The following is a 17,217-nucleotide window of genomic DNA, read 5'->3' as shown; positions in this document are numbered from 1 at the left end:
AGCTGGAAATTGCTGCTTGTGTTGCTCCAAGGAGTCACCTTGTATGTAAAGTGAGTTGCTTGATGAGTACTTCACTTTCTTCAGGGTTATTGGAGGAAGTGAAAATATTTTGGTATCTGCTTCTGGAAATAATGCTGGACAATTGTCTTTTTCTCTGCAAAATAATCTCTTCCCTTCTATTTAAACTTAAGGAGATTGATTCTTGGGGAAGTCAGGTGAAGATATGTTGATATCATTAAAATGCTCAATTTATACTCTATGGTTTTTGACCTATCAGAGTCAAAACAACCGTAATTTTCTCCCTAATGTGTTCTTCTTGGGGGGTTTGAGGGGACTAACTGTGATTGCAATTCTAAAATGTGTATACTCAGTTGGGCTGTAATACAGAATTAAATACAGAAATACTGTAAAGTAAAGAATGATTAAGCCTTCATTGCTGTAGAATGTAACTTGTAGTCTGTAATACTCATACAGTTAATAACAGCATTATATGGTCTCATAGAGAATGACATACAATTATTTTGCTTGGGAAGAAGAGACTAGTATTTGTAAATGCTACAGAGAACCTGATGACATTCTGTTATGCCTAAACTGGTGAGGTGTCCTTTGTGGATTGGCTTTTTTGTAGTCAGTGTAAAATGCCAGAATTATTTCCTTAACTATGTCTATGTGGTGTGAAGAGTTTTTGCATTTATTTGGGAGACAGCTGTGTGAACAACAATTCTGATGGAGTACTTTCTGTTTCTCTGTATCACTACTACGAGGGTAAAAAAGCTTCTTCAGAGCTTGTCACTGGTGGTGTGTGCAAATTCAGTGCTGAATCTTGTATCTGGTTTTTAATGCTATGCTTTCTTATTTTTATTAATACACACGGATCTTAATTGGAGTTCATTCCCTGGGAGCCTGTGGAGAGTAGTGTAAATTGAGTGATATCTCTGGTTCTTGTTAAAGCTTTTTTAATTTCTCAGATGGTGTTTGTACCTTGTCATTTTCTTTTGCTGTTGCAACAGCTATGACTTTGCCATTCTTGTGCTCTGGTCCTTCAAATGCTCTAGCTATGTTCTTAGACCTTCCCTTACCATGTGAGTTAAGTTCACAAGAAGCTAATTACTGCTTGTTCTGTGGTCCATCGTCAGTCTTCTCTGACCTTTTTAAAGGTTCTGTGTTGCTGTCTGGCTGCTTCTCTGCTGGTCTACTGCTCTTACCTTTGTTCCTTCCCTGCAGCTAAGACTTGCAGAAGAGGAGTTTTCCTAGTTTGTGGCCTAGCAAGTGTATCTTGCTGTGATCAGCGGCAAGAAGTGCTTACATACCTTTCTGTTTTTGTTTTTTTTTTTTTTTTTTTTTTCTGCCTTGTTTTCTCAGTGGGCTGTGTATTATACCAGATTCTGTGGTTCTAGAGCAGTTTTTACGCTTAGCATATAAAGTCTTAAGTTAATTCACATAGTAATAAAATTTATGTTCTGTAATTAATTTTTTTTGGCAGGCATCTGTTTCACAGTAATGAATTGGTAGCAGTTCCTAAAATGTCTGTTGACTGTCTAGGGAATTGTAGGAAAGCTGGCATTTAAAAATGTTTCTCATAACTGAAAGAAGTGGGCAGCCTTACGTTAACCCATCTTTTCTCAGAAAAACTTCCCAAACTTCCAACTGAAATAATATATAAAAGTGGATTGTTTTTCTCTTGATCTCTGAATTTAAAGGGTAATTACTTTCCCTTTATCTCAAAACCACCCTGAAATTAAAAATAATGTGCTAAAAGTAGATATAGTAGTTGTGTTTCTTGGAAAAAAAACCCCAAACAAAAAGACAAACATCCAGAGAAAAAGCTACCTTGATATGGTGTTATTTATTATCACTGTTGTCTCTTCAACTCTTAACAGCAGTTGAAAACTCTGTGCCTCTGATTGCAGGTTCATTTTAGGTTCCTTGCAAGACTAAATTCATAGCATTTAATGATCTAGGATTTTCATACCCTAGGGCAAGATTATAGTAAGTGGAGGTCAAGCTGAACAACCGCCAGACCTAATTTACACTTGGATAAAAACGTTCTTATCTACCAATTAGATTGAATATTACTACCCCTTTCCCTAACTTTTGCTAAAACTCAGTTTGTATTGTTTCAAGGCCAAGGCAGTCTGATGCCAGGAAAGCATCCTCTGGCTGGAATGCTAGTCTCACCTTTGACGTTTAGGAAATTGCGCAGGATTGGGTATACACATTAATGGCCCCATGTGTGCTTGTTGAGGGGGGGATAGGAGACTTTCTCTGAACAGAATGTTTTCTTAATATATAAATTCTTCTTAATATGATGTCCACAAGAAAGCAGCGGTCAATGATGCTGAAACAGTGGGAAGAGGGAAAAAAAAATCTTGGAAAGAGGTAACCCCTTTGATTATTTTCATTTGAGTCTTCCAAGATAGATCTGATAAGTGTGTTTCAGTAGGATTATTACAGGTAGTACTTCAGATCAATGGATTTATTAGTAACCTATGTTTTGCCACCTATGTAATAGATCATGACCAAAATAGTGAGAGGTTTTCCATATAGGTTACGTGAGGAATATTAAACCTTACTCTGAAACATTAAAATGGATTACATATAGCTGTATATGGGTAAACAAAAGTAAAGGAAAGATGGTAAATATGTTTCTGTCAAAGCGTTGTGTTACTGTAAAGGTGTAGCTTTTTTGTCAGGTGATGTTAATTTCCAGTGGCATGCTTGTATAGGAATTTCCTTTAAATTTTTGAAAATTACGAGTGCAAACCTATTTGAAACAGGATTACATGTGTAATATCTTGATTAGTGGCACAACAGCGCGAGAATTCTATACTGCCTATTCATTGTAAGAGCAATTCTAAAACTTAAGTGGCATTTTGAGTAAGCAGAACACAGAGTTGGCAGTTTGCATTAGCAATGTAAAGAGATTAATATAACATAGCTTATTGCCGATCCAGTGTTCGTAGGAAATCAGTGCCTGGGGCATTAAAATCATGACTTGAAGAAATTTGCTACTTGATGGTACTTAAGTATACTAGATAATTTTTTGTATAAGGTATTTTAAACATGCATGAATCCTAGTCCAGTTACTTAATTTTTAGTCTCTTCCTTTTTCCCATAATGAATAGCCAGCCCTGTGATATCAAACTACATGTAATTGAATTATTTTAAGTAGACCTTGGTTTCAGGAGCTGTGAACTTGCTGTAAGTAGTAAGTGATTTTGCAGGTGAAAGACTTTATTTGCTGTTGGATGTTATGATTTGATGCTAGAATCCTGAGTGGTGATCACAAGCCATTGGTAAAAATAATATATGAGAACAAAATCTGTTAGCCATAAGTAAGAGCAGAGTCTGGAGAGTTCAACACAGGAGCCATAAATAATTACATAATTGATGGCTAACTTACTAAGTCAAAGAAACACAGCTCTTAAATAAAGTAGCTAGGATGACTGAATAACTTAATATGGGGAATTCAACCAGATTTAATTTTGTATTTCAGAAATTTAAGTATGTGGTTTAGAGAAAGTATATTGACTTATTTCAGAATTGCATCATTGTACAACATAAAATGGAGTAGAAAGATCAAAGAAATCTGAAAGAGGTATTGCCTATTTTAAATAATACCTCTTCTGTCCAACTGTTTAAAATAGCTGGAATTACTATTTACTGACAAAAGTCAGAGAAAGTAAAGTAGGACTGAAAAGGCCCTGTACACTTAAGAGTATGTTGTGTTCCCAACTGCTGAGTTACCCATTTCTGATTGGAGTGTGAGGAGATGAGGAATGTGTATTTGGTACAACACTGAGGAAGAGAAACCTGTGCTAAGAGTAGGAATGCAGTTAATTATGAAACCACAATTGTTGGGGAAGGCGTGGTGACAGATACAGCGCTTGCAATCTAGCAAGTCTTGTTTTAATAATTAGAGGTAATTTCAAACTGATAAGTCTAATATGATGATCAACTAAAAACCACAATAAAATGATACCGTTCAGATAATAAATTAAAAGCTGAAACTTATAGTGAGTGACTGAAGCATTTTTCCATGCTATTGTTGGACTACTATAGGTTTTGGTAGTTGTCCTCTGGTGACTTCTGCCATGGCAGTTGAGTTTTTCATCCTGCTGTTGGAGGTTACCACCCATGTTACGAAAATCAGCAAAATGGGATTTGTCACCTTTTTAGTTCTCCCTATGTGTCTGCAGTTCAGAATATTAACTGTAATTGTCAGTGAAGATGAGCTGTCATTAATAGATCTGACTGTAAACCAGAGTGTATGAAATGTCAAAACCTGATCTGTTTTTTTGTTTGGTTGGTTTGTTGTTGGTTTTTTTTTTTTTTTCTTCAATGGAATGATAATATATGATCTAGTTACATTTCCCTCCTGGGTAGCAGCCTGTTAGGAGTCCTAGGAAAGGGTTATTCAGCAGTACATTTATATGGATTTGCTGCACAAAATCGCAAGTATTAAACTACTGCATGAATTAAAATGTAGTTACTGTAACTACAGTCCACACTTCAACAAAATGTTATTTCACATTTTATATGTACTTACCAAGTAACATTTAGCAGAGAAAAATGGGTTTTGCTGTGCCTTGTACTAAAGGAGCTAGTAAACTATGATGGCTAAAAGTTGGTTCTTTTTGTGCTAAGATACGGTAAAAACAGTAGCTCAAACTCTTCGCTTATGCCCAAGATTGCATTTTTGTCCCAGCTGTAGGAAGAAAAAGAAAAAAACCCAGCAGTTAGCATGTGAGACTTGTTATCTGCTGGAGGTGAGGATATTAGTAAGCAGCTGGTACCTTGGAGTCCTGGAAATCTGCTGCGAGTTTCATGTGATTCCAAGAGTACGGGGCAATTCTCTGCATTCAGCTCACTGATGCTGTAGGGTACACCCCATTCCAGAATGCCTCTCTTGGAGTGGGGGAAGGGGGAGGAATCATAGCACATGTAGCTTGTTTAAGAGACATCTGGCACTACTGCTCTTTTTTTTTTTTTCCTCTTCTTATAAAAATAAAATACAGGAAAAAGGATGAAAGTAACTACCTTATCTCAAGAGCTTCTACTGTGTTGCTGAGCTAATAAGTGTGATAGTTGTAGTTTTAAAAATATTTTCTATGTATTGAACATTGCTCAGGTAAAATATTTACTACAAATTATGATACTTGCATAACGCAACCAGTAAATTTTCAACAAAATATAAATTCAGCTGTAGGCTATAACTGCCTTTTGAAGGAGGAGGGAGCTAGTAGCTTTATTTACATGATGAATTTACTCAAGAACAAACATGTAAGGGTATAGCTTTTTAATATTTTTTTCTTTTTAGATTAAATGATGAAACCTACGGTTTATTTTTTGTTGATTTAACAAGCTGTACATTCCATACTTTAGATCTGTGTGGAATGGATGCTCTTGTATCCCTGCGATGCCTAACGCACAGTATGTGAGAGACCTATAAAGGAAGATAATTTCAAAAGTCTCACTAACCTTTGATTTAGAAAATTTTATACACATCCAGAGTTTCTCACTATTTGTCAGCTTACTTAGTAAAATGAGTTTGGTCTCTAAAAAAAAAACTGGGTTTGATACTTTTTCTTTGTATTAGCTTTCATGAAATAGGCATAGTATGTTAGAGCTCTCCCAGTTGGCATCATTAGTTACCTGCCACAAGTAGTCAATTAGAGTTGAAAGAAGTTATTGATTTGAATAATGCCAATATTTTTGCACTGTTCTTAAGATGTATACAAGTGGCCGTGCTGGCTTCCTCTGGATGTTTAATGGATGTCAGTAGCTAACTCTAGGTCTCCATACGTGAGGCACCAGTCATCTCTCCCACAAAATTCTTTTAAGAGGGCTCTGTTTTAAGATGAATAAAGAAAGAGAGGGTGATGATGATATGTATTTATTTATCTGGTAGTGAATTCATTAATTAATTATTAGCATTCTACATTGTGGATATATTCAGTTCTCTCTGTGTGGAAAAGCCATGCACATCACAACTGCTGTTTCATATGAAATTAGTATTCAGTGCTGCAAATCTCTGAACAAACCAATTGGGATTTTAGCCCAAATGTTATGAGGGAGAACAGGAACAAAATGTTGGGTATTAAAAATCCTGAAGTTATGACTGAGTATGTATGGAGCACAGATGTTCTGAGGTTGGCAGAATTGCAGAGATAACTTTTTAATGAAAGATAACAAGGGTTTTATCTTTATTTCTTCTGTTTTAGAGGTGAAGCCAACTTTTGCATACATGAGTAGTTGCTCAAATTTTATTTTGTAAGGATGATTATTTAGATTGATTGTTGAAAGAGCAATAATCCACTTACGAAAGGCTTAGGTTTTAGCTGTCATACTGCTTGGTTTGGATGCGGCACAATATTTATTCCTTTTTTTCTGAAATAGTCCTTTTCCTTTCTGATGGCATAGATTTTCATTTGAGCCAGGGAAGGATGGACGAGTGCTCTTGATTGTTTACACAAATGCCAAGGTAACGGTAGGTTTTGGAGCTTCACTATAAATAGTTTTATACTGTTGTTATGAGACTGATGTTGACAGTAGTCATCTGACTGAGGGGTGACAGGAGAGCACACCGCGTTGGGGTGCAGAGCAGCTGCATTCCTCCAGGTGGCCCATAGCAAATCTGAGAAAGTGATGCCCTTTCTGTAGTCCAGGCCTGTTACAAAAAAAGCTGGGCTGGTTCGGCGAAAGCAAGCAGGATGGAATGGGGCATGAAGCATTCTTGCACACCAACCACCCCCACTCCCCTTTTTTAAAAAAACCTTTTTATTACTGTAAAGATCCAGTTAAGACTAATGCAGTTTGACTTGTGCTTATGTTCTTTTCTGTTTGTTTCTGTGCTGGACTTACTCTTGAGTTGTCGTCTGGAAGCAGTTCAGCCATTTTTATGTAGTGTGAAGCTTCAGCTAATAAACTCTGGCGGATCTCAGCTGACAAAACACAGAACTGAGCTGGTTCTCCTCTTCTTAGAAGGCTTGGGATCACAGTGCAGAGGAGTACAGGGGGTTCTTCAAAGTGTACTGTGACTTGGGCTGATAGGAGCTCACTCTGGGAGATGTGCTTGAGAGATTTTGCTTTCCACTCTTCAGTAGCTTTATTTTATGGGGTTTTCCCTTATTTCAGTCATCTAATATTGACTGTATCTTATAGTAAGCTGATGCTACTGCAGTATGTACTGTGTAGTCCCCCCTCCAGAACTTGCAATTGTTGTTTGTTGTTCTTAGAAATGTTCTTAGAAAAGCAAAGTTTTGGGCACAAAGCCCTAATGACCTGGACTTTTCAAAGGGGAAAATCTATATGGTGGGAGGGGAAGCCTAGGCTTCTGTAAAGCGAGGCAACTTGCAGGCTCACATTGATCGGTGGAAGAACAAAAAATAGAGCCTGCCAGATGGGATACCTTGTCAGTTGGAAAACCCTGCCTCTGCCGTGTGTACTGAAGTAATTCGTCGCTGTTGGCTGCACATCTGAACAATGCTAATTCTGTTCTGGGCTTTACTGTGTAGCTCGTTACCTGCCTGCTGTGGACAGTGTATGTGCATCTTCATCCCTAGCTTTTACAAGAGCCAAAATTTTGAGGGGTTGTGCAAAGGACGACATTTTGGAAAAATCATTGTGTGAAGGGGCATATTGATCTATTCTGTAGTTTGGAAATTTAGGGCATTTAGGTAGCTGGGAGGTGTGCTTGCCTTGTATCACAAATGAACTAGTACTACCCTTTCAGCTTTTTTAAGTAGGCATATGTGGCTTTTTTTTTTCTTTTTTTATTAAATCTTGGTTGTCATCCGACTTGGCTTTTATTCTTCCTAAGAGCCTCATTTTCCACGCAGTCAGACTGCAACATCTGGAAGCCATCTCTTCTTTGGCAGGGAAAGATGTGACAGACACAATGAGGTGCAACTTCTACTTTTGTTATCTTACCTTTGCCTTTTTTAAGAGATCCAAAACCAAACCATTTTAAAGATGTATGGGAATTTCAGGTGTGTTTTAGCAAAGCTCAGGGATACTGTTGGGCAGAATCATTAAGAGAGTAATACAGGTATTTTTTCCTTTAATAAGGGCAATAGTTGCATTTATTGCACAGTTGATTGATTTTTCAGTATTTTGTAATGCTTATATCAAGTGTTTTAAACCCACATTTTACTGGACAGTGCAAATTACTAAACAATTCTTGCAAAAACCTCATATGATTCAGACCATAGCAGTGTATTTATATTTCAGAATAGTATTTAACTTACTGCATTAAAGGTATTGATGTTATTAATGGTACTTTAATGAGTAATCCTATGACTGTGAAGCGCTGTAGCAAGCTGTTTTCCTTCTGTAATAGTTGTTCCACATATTTATTTAATAAAAACAGCAGAAGTCCAAAAAAAAATTCTAATGAGAGGGGGGCTATTTGATGGTGAAGTTGAGGTTGGCAGGGTTATTAGGGTGGTGCAGAGGTGGTTGTATGTTACTCACTTTTCAAGTTTCTAAACTTGGGATAAAGTCTCAACCTTCACTTTAGGTTTTAGCCTGACTTTTTTCATATGCCTCTAAAATATTTTTTTTCTTTTCCCATAATAAAGCCGGTTTAAGCTTTTGCTTTCACAGCATTAAACTGTGAAAATGAATTTTGCTTTCTGTTTACTGATGTGTGCATTACCTCTGGGGACCTGTGTTTTCCATGCACGTGGCTGTTTCCTGGCTGGTGTCTTCTCAGGTTCTGGTGGGCACCATCAGCTGATAGCTGGGCTGACAAGAAGCGAATGGTCCCGTAGGTGTGTGTGCAGCCTGCTATATAATCAAAATGCAGGAAATGCGTGTGAAAAAGGAATGAGGAGAATGCTTTGAGAAGGAGACAGCTAAGACTGGGCAGGTGCGTGATGAAATTACAGGTAGAACATGCTGTCTCCCTGCGCCAAGCCGGTCCCAGGTTAGGTGCTTCCCTGCAGGGCTGCTCTCCCCTCGGCAGGTCGCCGGGGGCAGGAGTGGGAGCCCAGTGGGGCATCTGGGCCTCACTGCCTGCTTTGCCCCACCGGAGCCACAGAGCAGCAGTCTGCTAGCTGTGGCCCCTCCCAAGGGAAGGGTAGGACTGCTATCAGTAGCTATGCAAGGACCCCACTTAGCCCTTTCTCTTCGACCTACCTGGTCCCGAGGTGCAGCAGAGCTCTGGCCCCGCTGGGGATGCGCTGGCATTGGCAAAGCTCCTCATTGGCTTCCTTGTAAAGGGGTAGCGCAGCTGCCTCGGGTACTGCATCTAATGACTGGTGGGGCTGCAGGAGGCGTTGATTCAGTTGGCTGATCCAATGGAGAGCTAATCATGGGCAGAGGAAATGGGTTTTGTTTTCATAATTTGCTTGCTGCTGGTTCATTTGAGTGCTGGGAGGGAGCAGAAACTTCCCTGCGTGTTTGGGGAGTGGGAAGAAGACTACTGCTTTCAGCAGCAGCCCACGGTGTCAGAAAGGCATATTCTGAGATGGCTCTTTCCCACTTAATCGGCAGACTTGTTGCATGAACTAAAGAGCAAATATTATAAAAGTTGAATAAAGAGCAGGCAGGGAATAAAAATGGTAGTGTGATGGCATAATATCAACAGTCACTGTGACATTGCTTTTTCATTTTCTGAAAGATGAAGAGAAGGAGAGATGTGTGGATAGAAGTGGTGTGGAGGGGGTGTAAGAACTGGAAGTTTAGGAAAAAAAAATTGTGAAGAAAGAGAGTGAAAAGATAAGCCTGTATAAATTAGGTCATTTAAGTTCTTTGCTGGAGTGTTAACTGTTAAGTGACTTTGCAAGCATGGACTGTTACTGTGTACACAGACCGTGTCTCTGTTGGTAAGCATGGAAGGATGTCGATTGATGGTGTCTAGTTCAGGTCTTCTTGTAAATGAATTACAAAACTAATTTATTAAGCAAACAGCACAAAAATAACCACACATCTAAAGGTATTCATTGCATTATTGTTCAGTTTAGTCTTGATTATGCTATCATAATATGATCAAAACTGCTGATACAGTTACAACTAAATCATGTTAAAGTACAGTTGTTACAATGCAGAATGCTACTTGAAGTATGTTTTCTGTATTTTACTCAAATTACAGAATTGCTTTAAAGCTTGTTGGCAGCTGAAATATTAGATTGTGTAATATTAGTAGAAATAATACACACAGAAATAACACACTCTTTCAGGGCTCTAGGGAATGTCATGCAATTGCTCAAAATCTTACTTTAAAATGCACTTAGGAAAATAAATACAAAAGTAATATGAAGAAGCATACTTATTCAGGGGGAAAAAACCCCAACCAACCGAACTTTATTTTATAAAATGAAAGGTTTGGTCTCTCAGAAAAGGGGTGAAGGGCACAATGTAGTTGATAACAGCTTTCTCTTCTAAAATAGTTAAGGCAAGGTATTGGACATACTTCTGATCCTTTATTTAAATTTTACCTGACTAGCATTTTAACTGTTGTTGCTGTGTAATTGGTTCTGAAGCATCAGCATCTCTCATTCATGGATAGATAAATAATTCAGGGATGAACTTTAGCCACACAGTTCAGCATCACAATTTTAGGAATTGTAATTTTCTGAATTAAGAAAGCGAGGTCCTTGATTTTACAGGTGATTAACTGAATTAAAGAGAAAAATCAATACCTCTCTGAACAGCCATCCCGCATTTCCAAAATATTTGTCCTGGCCACATAACCGTTTTTAAACTTTGCATCTCTGCTCTCTCAGAAAAATGATAACCAACTTACTAATTTGCCTTATAAAACTTCCAGATAATAGACGCCAAGCAACAACAAAGTGCATGTGTAGGGAACCTACCCCAAATCAAAACCCACCTGTCCCGAAATACCTTGCTGTGAGCTCGTTAAGTAATACCCTAGTTTACACAAGTGTATGAAACACAAACTTCTGGGACAAATCTTGTGATTCCTTATATTTTTGTATGTGTATATATATATTTATGCGTATACTCTTAACAGAGACTGCCTGCTGAATTACATTAATGTTTGTTTAGCCTATTTGTGCATGTAACACAAATTGTGAGAGGACAGGTAGCACTCAGCAGCTGCTGATAGCATATGTGTTGTTGTGTGAATTGTGCTGGTGAATTTTGTCAGCTTTTGCCAAAACTCAACATTTGGACAGTATATTTGAGTTAATCACAACCGTACCTAAATTAATTATTCATGTATTAGGGATGAATAACCATTTAAAATTTAAATCTGTTTTTCAGTGAAGATACATTTGAGTTCTTTATAGTGTTTCATGTTTAGCTCTTGCTTTTATCAGTCAAATTATTTTAAATAGAAACTCCTCTTACATCTAGAGTTGGCAACATTAGGTATGATTAGTATTCCTGGAATACTTCCAGTGTTTTTTTAGTTCATTAACATTTTGTTAGCAAAATTTTAAATGGCAAGGTACAATAAAGGGATACATTATTTCTGCTATTAAAATTTATTTTGAAATTCTTCTGCTTACTTTTAAAAACTAAATACTGAGACTAGTGGTGCTACAGCAGCTGTATGCATTTCTATCTTTCACAGAGTCATTGAATCAAACATGTATATGCATTTATTTCAGAAAAGATGCAGGAATCTTCTAGTGTCTTTATATAATCTAAATATAAATCTAAAGGATATGTGCTGCAGTATTATTGCAGTTTTAGCAATCTATTATAAAGTTTATTGCACAGAAATAACTAGGTCAACCTCTGGATGACCTGTCTTTTGGAGTTTCTTCAGTTAGCTTTAGGCTAGAGCTCCACCTTGTGATCTTTCAGCAGGATACATTTTCTTTTTATAGTTAATAATTTAATTATGATTTCACAAAGTTGAGTGACTTTGGAAAGTTTTCACAGACTTGAGAGATTTCAGTATCTGCTTGGGAAAATTAGAGTTGGCAGTCAGTGAACATGCAAAAAACTGAAGAGGAGCTGCTTTTTATGATACACTTCAGTTTAGGTTTAACTTACTAAAATAATCTAATCTGTTTATGAGAGCACATTTACTAGATAACGGTAGACTTTCACTGTTTGGAATGGCATCTGCATGAATTTCACTTACCTCTTGTCAGATTGCACTGTGATGAACTTGGTGTACTTTAAAAGTTCTGATAGGATGCTTATATGGGCCATTTTCCTTTCCCATTGACTTCCCAAACCAGGTGCTTTGAGTGAGTCATCAGGCATCTGCGGGAAGAAAACATGGCTGACACTAGTCTTGAATTTCCAGAAGGCATTTACTGAGATTAGGGATAACGGGGAAAGACCAGTGCCAGTTTTTCCCATACCAAAACAAGAGAACATCAGATAAAATTGGAAAGTGATAAATTCAAAGCAAAGAACGTGCTTCTTGGTAGTATGGGGTTTGGCTGTGGGAGTTCTTGTGTGAAATACTATAGCTGCTGAATATTGAGTTCAAAGAGTCATTGGAAATATTAATGCAAAACTATTGATAAGGGGTTATAAAGTATAGGGACAGCCTCTCTGGCTGAAAAAATTCCAGAGTTATTTCTGGGTGCTGGGAAGGTGTTCAGGGAAAACATTGCTACTAAGAACAAAGCAAATATGTTCCTCCTTGGGCAGCTTCTGTTGGCCGCTGCCAGAGATGACCTGCTGGGCTAGGTTGTCCCTGCTGGTTGAGAATCAAGTCTGTGTCATGTTCTGGATGTACGTAAATCTTCTAAAATTATCCTTTACTGGCACAAATGCAAGGGGTTTTTTGGTCTTTGCTGGAGTTTGAGCTTGACGCTGGAGATCCCTTACAGTCTTACCTCATATATTCTTGCAAGGCATTCACTTGCAGCTGCTGTTTTCCATAACACCAGTATATAGTTGCACTTGTGAGGACCAAGTTTCTTTTTCCTTCAAGAAAAACAATTCTTGGAACATAAATTTTAGTAGCTTAATGCTTCAGCGTTTAGCAAGGACTTGGTATTTCTTGCCTATTTTATGAGGTGATTCTGACCAAACAATGCCGTGTTTTCTTTCATGTTTTGTTGTTTGTACTAAGATGAACGATTCTTACAGGAAGGTCAAGTTGGTATGAACTGCAGCCAGCTAGTTTTGTCAAGTGATTTATTTGACTTGTTTGATTTAGAGGATATATATGTTAATGATTTTCCATCCTTTTTCATAGTTTTGTTACTATTTTTTTCTTTAAAATATTTCAGTGATTGCAAGAAACTTTATTGACAATGGATTTGCTTTTCATGAAGGGAACTAAAAATGTGTTAATTCTGTGCGCAAGTGGTTAACTTGCTGTTTCTCACTACTTTCAAATTTTACAGAATAGGTGCTTTTAGTATTGTAAATAGGTAGTATTAATGAGCTGTCATGCAAAGTTTGCATGTAAGTATCCTGATGTCACTTTAGTAGATATGTGGCTTCTCAACATTGAAAAGTGTAAACTAGAAAAAGTCAAACAACTACATGTTGATAGACAGGTTGAACTTGAAACTGAGCACTTTGTTTATTGAAGTTTGCATCTTTGCTTTTTTTGGGGCATGCTTGTGATTCAGTCCCAGTGCAAAGGACTTGTGTGGCTAGATGTCTTTCTTTTAAATTTTTTTTTCTGTTTTCTTTTACTTCCCCCCATCCTGTTACTGAGGTACACCCCTGAGCAGGTGCTAGCCTGATGGCCAAGGCACTGAAGTGTGCTATGATATGTTTGCAAGTTCAAGTTGCTGACAGGAATCAGAGCAAATATTAAAAAATAAAATTATATCTATATATATGTAATATAATCCAAAGCTTAGAGCATTTTGATACGTCACCAACTGAACATATAGTTTTACAGGCAGCCTGGATGGTGTAGTAGCTCCTTGCCACTAAAGAAGGGAGTTTTACTCTTCCCTCCCCTGCTCACGTCTACGAAGTCTTGTGTTTCCCGTGCATTGGCTCTGGCTACCTCCTGTGGAACCAGTTTAACTTGGTAACCCAGGGGAAAAAAATCTTGAGGTATATTTTGCCCATTTTATTGGGGAATTGAATCAGGTGATACTGAATGAGAGAGCCTACAAAGATAAATGGCTGGGGAGGGGATGTTACCCTGCCTGTGAATGATTGCTGAAGAGAGTGTGTAAATGGAGCGGGAGAGGATGAAGCGCACCAGTCATGTGCCCGTGTGGCTTTAGAGAAGGGAGGAATGGGGTGACAAAGGTTGCTGCCATTCTGCAGCAGCAGCAGTGTTTTTGAAGCTTTTTATCTTCTACTGTGTTCTGGATGGAACGTGCTGTAGTAGTTGTAGACTATCTTGAGATTCACCAGCCTATCTCGAACCTCCTCCCTTTTTGCCACTATTTATTTCCGCTCTGGTTCTCTGCTTTTATGTAATTGTGTGAAATGTGAAGAAAGAGAACACAGTAAGTTCAAGGTTTATGGTTTCTCTCAGCTCTCTAAATTCTGGAAGCTACAGTGGCCCCTAGCATTCAGAATAAGCACTTGCAGGAAAAAAAAAAAATGTATGGCCTCTATCTACATCCTTGATTGAAATGCAGTCTCTGAAGCATAGCTACCAGGCATTAAGCAACATGTGCTTAGCATGCCAAAATTGAATCTTTCCCTCAAATACCTAATCACTCCAGCAAGCTGTAGAGTCAGCAGCCTTTGACTCTGAAGGTTTTTCTCCTTACTATTGTATCTTTAAAATACCTGAACATCATGCTTTCTTAATTTAACTGTATAAAAGTTAGCCTGGGGCAGACAATTGACATAGAAGACTTTAGCCTGCATGGTTAAATCTTGCATTTGAAGTATCCAGTGAGTTTTTTCTCCCTTAAACATAGGAAAATTAGATAAATAACAAAATTTGTGAATAGGTAGCAATGTAATAATTAAGTTGAAAAACAAGTATTTCACAATCCTTGTTTTCTTGATAAAACACTTTGCTGTTTCTGATAGCTTTCATTATAACATGTGGATAGTATTATCTTCCTTGATATTCTTAGAGTCTTGCCAAACGCTTTAAATGTTAAAACTGATGTAAGCCTTGTTTATCAGCTCTGGAAGACAGGGAGTTGTGAAACAGCTGGTTATAAGAACTTATCTTTATGGAAAATGTCCTGGAAGTTTACAAATTGGAGATGTGGAGTTGGTATATAGAATGTCCTTAGATGTACACATACTGTGCTTTAAATTAACTTCAAATCTGGTTTGGTTTGGCTAACCAGAAATATCCTAGCGTTGGTAAGTCTGGGCTCTGCGGTGCATGGTGTTACAGTTCAAACTTTAATCTAGTATAGAGTTAGAAATAAAAGCTATGACTTGCAAGGTGTTAATGAAAACCATTCCAGTTTACTCATCCTATTCAGAAAATATTTTTTTGCCAAATGTTTCTGTGTTTTATTTTACTGTGATGCTTTTAACATTTGTGGAGGTACTTAGTAAGATTGTGGGAGGAGTCAAAATATATAAAATCTTTAAACAGGAAGAAGCTTGGTTGGAAACAGAGGGTGGTGTGATCTAAATTTTCTGTGTTTTCAACTTCTTTATCCCTTCATATATGGAAAAACTTTCACTGTATTTACTATTTTATTTTATTACAGAAGTTGTCCACTACAAAGGAAGAAAGAAAAGTAAGCTTGTACTTCAGACTGGTTTTTGAATATCTTTCTAATACAGTGGTGTTCCAGAAGATGATAAAGAAATGATAGCAGCTCCAGAAATACCAACTGATTTTACTCTCCTTCAGTAAGTGTTTTAAGAATTTGTAGTTTCATTTTTAAATGTACTGGCTCTTTTTAGCGTTCATACATACTGTTGGTTTTCTCTTGAAAACAAGGATACAAAATGATGGAATAGGGTTCTCCGATTTTTTTCCCATTGAGATGTTGATAAAGCATTGTTTGCATTCTTTCTTGAGTATTCAGCAGTAATTAGATAAAGCATTGTTTGAATTCTTTCTTGAGCATTCAGCAGTAATGAAATATTCTAGAAATGATTATTTTAAATTATTTTAAACTTTGCTAGTAGGAAGCCATTGTGACAGGCACTTTTTTGTTTGTGATGTACTTCTCAGGATTTTGTCTTTGAAATGTTTGAATAAGAAACTCTGATTAGGATTGCAAAAAAAAGTTTCCTTCATTAAAGCCTCTTTCCAGGGAGAGGAAGTAGTTGAGGTATTTCCCCTTAATAACTGGCGCAGGTCGCCTAATATTAAAATGCCTAATGCCAAATGCTTTAGTTAAAGCCAAATCTTAGCTTTTCTGAGGCATCAGTCCCTTGGTGATTCTGACATTTTACTACCTCTGTAGTTTTCCTGTAATTCTTAAGAAACAGACATTTGAATTTCCATGATTTAAAATCATGTATTGATTACATTTTGGACAGAGAAGTAAAGTGATTATTTTAAGCACCTCACCTTTTAATTTGCAAGAAATTGGCACAAATACCTTTCAACAGACTGTAGAAATTGATTAAATTGCTATAAAATCTAAAAAAATACATAGATTCGGTTTTGTATCAATGAGGTTGTGTGGGTTTTTTTTTTCCTTTTAATGAGAAATAAAGGTAAATTGGGAGATGGTTTATAATGGTTTTTTACTCTGTTCACTAAGTTTGCTGCTTAGCGAAATTTTTGAAATTTGTGTCCCATGCTGTTAAAATAAGAACACCAAGGAAGTTTTGAAGAAGAAATATTTGTCACCTTTTCATTTTTTTTTTTTTTTCTTTTCCCCCCAAGGTTGGAGAGTTTTTCAGTCAATATCAGAGTACATAGTCAACAAAACCAGAAATAGCAAAATACATGTTAAAAGGCAGAAAGCTCCTTTCAGACACTTGCAATAGTGAGAGACCTTAAGTTTCTGAATTGTTTTAGAATGCTATAAATAAATACATGGGAATGGGTCTCCTGTGCCCCCTGGTCATCTTTGTTTGCATTGTTAATTGAATCTGGAATTGTGTATCAGAAATTTGTGATAGCAGCTGAAATTCATCATCCTGTGTGCATGTGTTAAAACAAGATCTAGTAGCATCACTTAAGTTGTATTCTACAGGAAATGTAGAAATAGAGAATATATAAGCTAAGCGTTCTGTATCAATAATTCAGGTGATTTCTCACCACCACCCTCCAGGGCTCCCCCTCAATGTTGGCAATGAAGGATTTGTATGTTGATGCAGCATATTTTAATGATGTAGGTAGGAAATCAAACAAATGAGAAAGTTCATATATTGTTTAACAACTTTTTACCTTATAAACCTAAATAGAACTACAGA

The 17,217-nt window shown here is 37.2% G+C and overlaps 1 protein-coding gene across 4 annotated transcripts in view; it reads left to right on the top strand.

The window, feature by feature from the left end:
* Window positions 1-17,217, top strand: part of STAG2 (STAG2 cohesin complex component) — an 81,692-nt gene that overhangs the window by 23,249 nt on the left and 41,226 nt on the right. For all 4 annotated transcript variants that reach the window (XM_074883047.1, XM_074883044.1, XM_074883045.1 and 1 more), the window contains exon 2: window positions 15,549-15,693. In XM_074883047.1, the coding sequence (XP_074739148.1) occupies window positions 15,650-15,693 (44 nt within the window). In that variant the 5' untranslated portion in view covers window positions 15,549-15,649. The remainder of the gene's footprint in view (window positions 1-15,548; window positions 15,694-17,217) is intronic.

The sequence above is a fragment of the Strix uralensis genome, chromosome 13, assembly GCF_047716275.1.
Source record: "Strix uralensis isolate ZFMK-TIS-50842 chromosome 13, bStrUra1, whole genome shotgun sequence".
Classification (NCBI taxonomy): Eukaryota; Metazoa; Chordata; class Aves; order Strigiformes; family Strigidae; genus Strix; species Strix uralensis.
The sequence above is the reverse complement of the archived record's forward strand: the minus strand, read 5'-3'. Positions and strand labels throughout refer to the sequence as shown.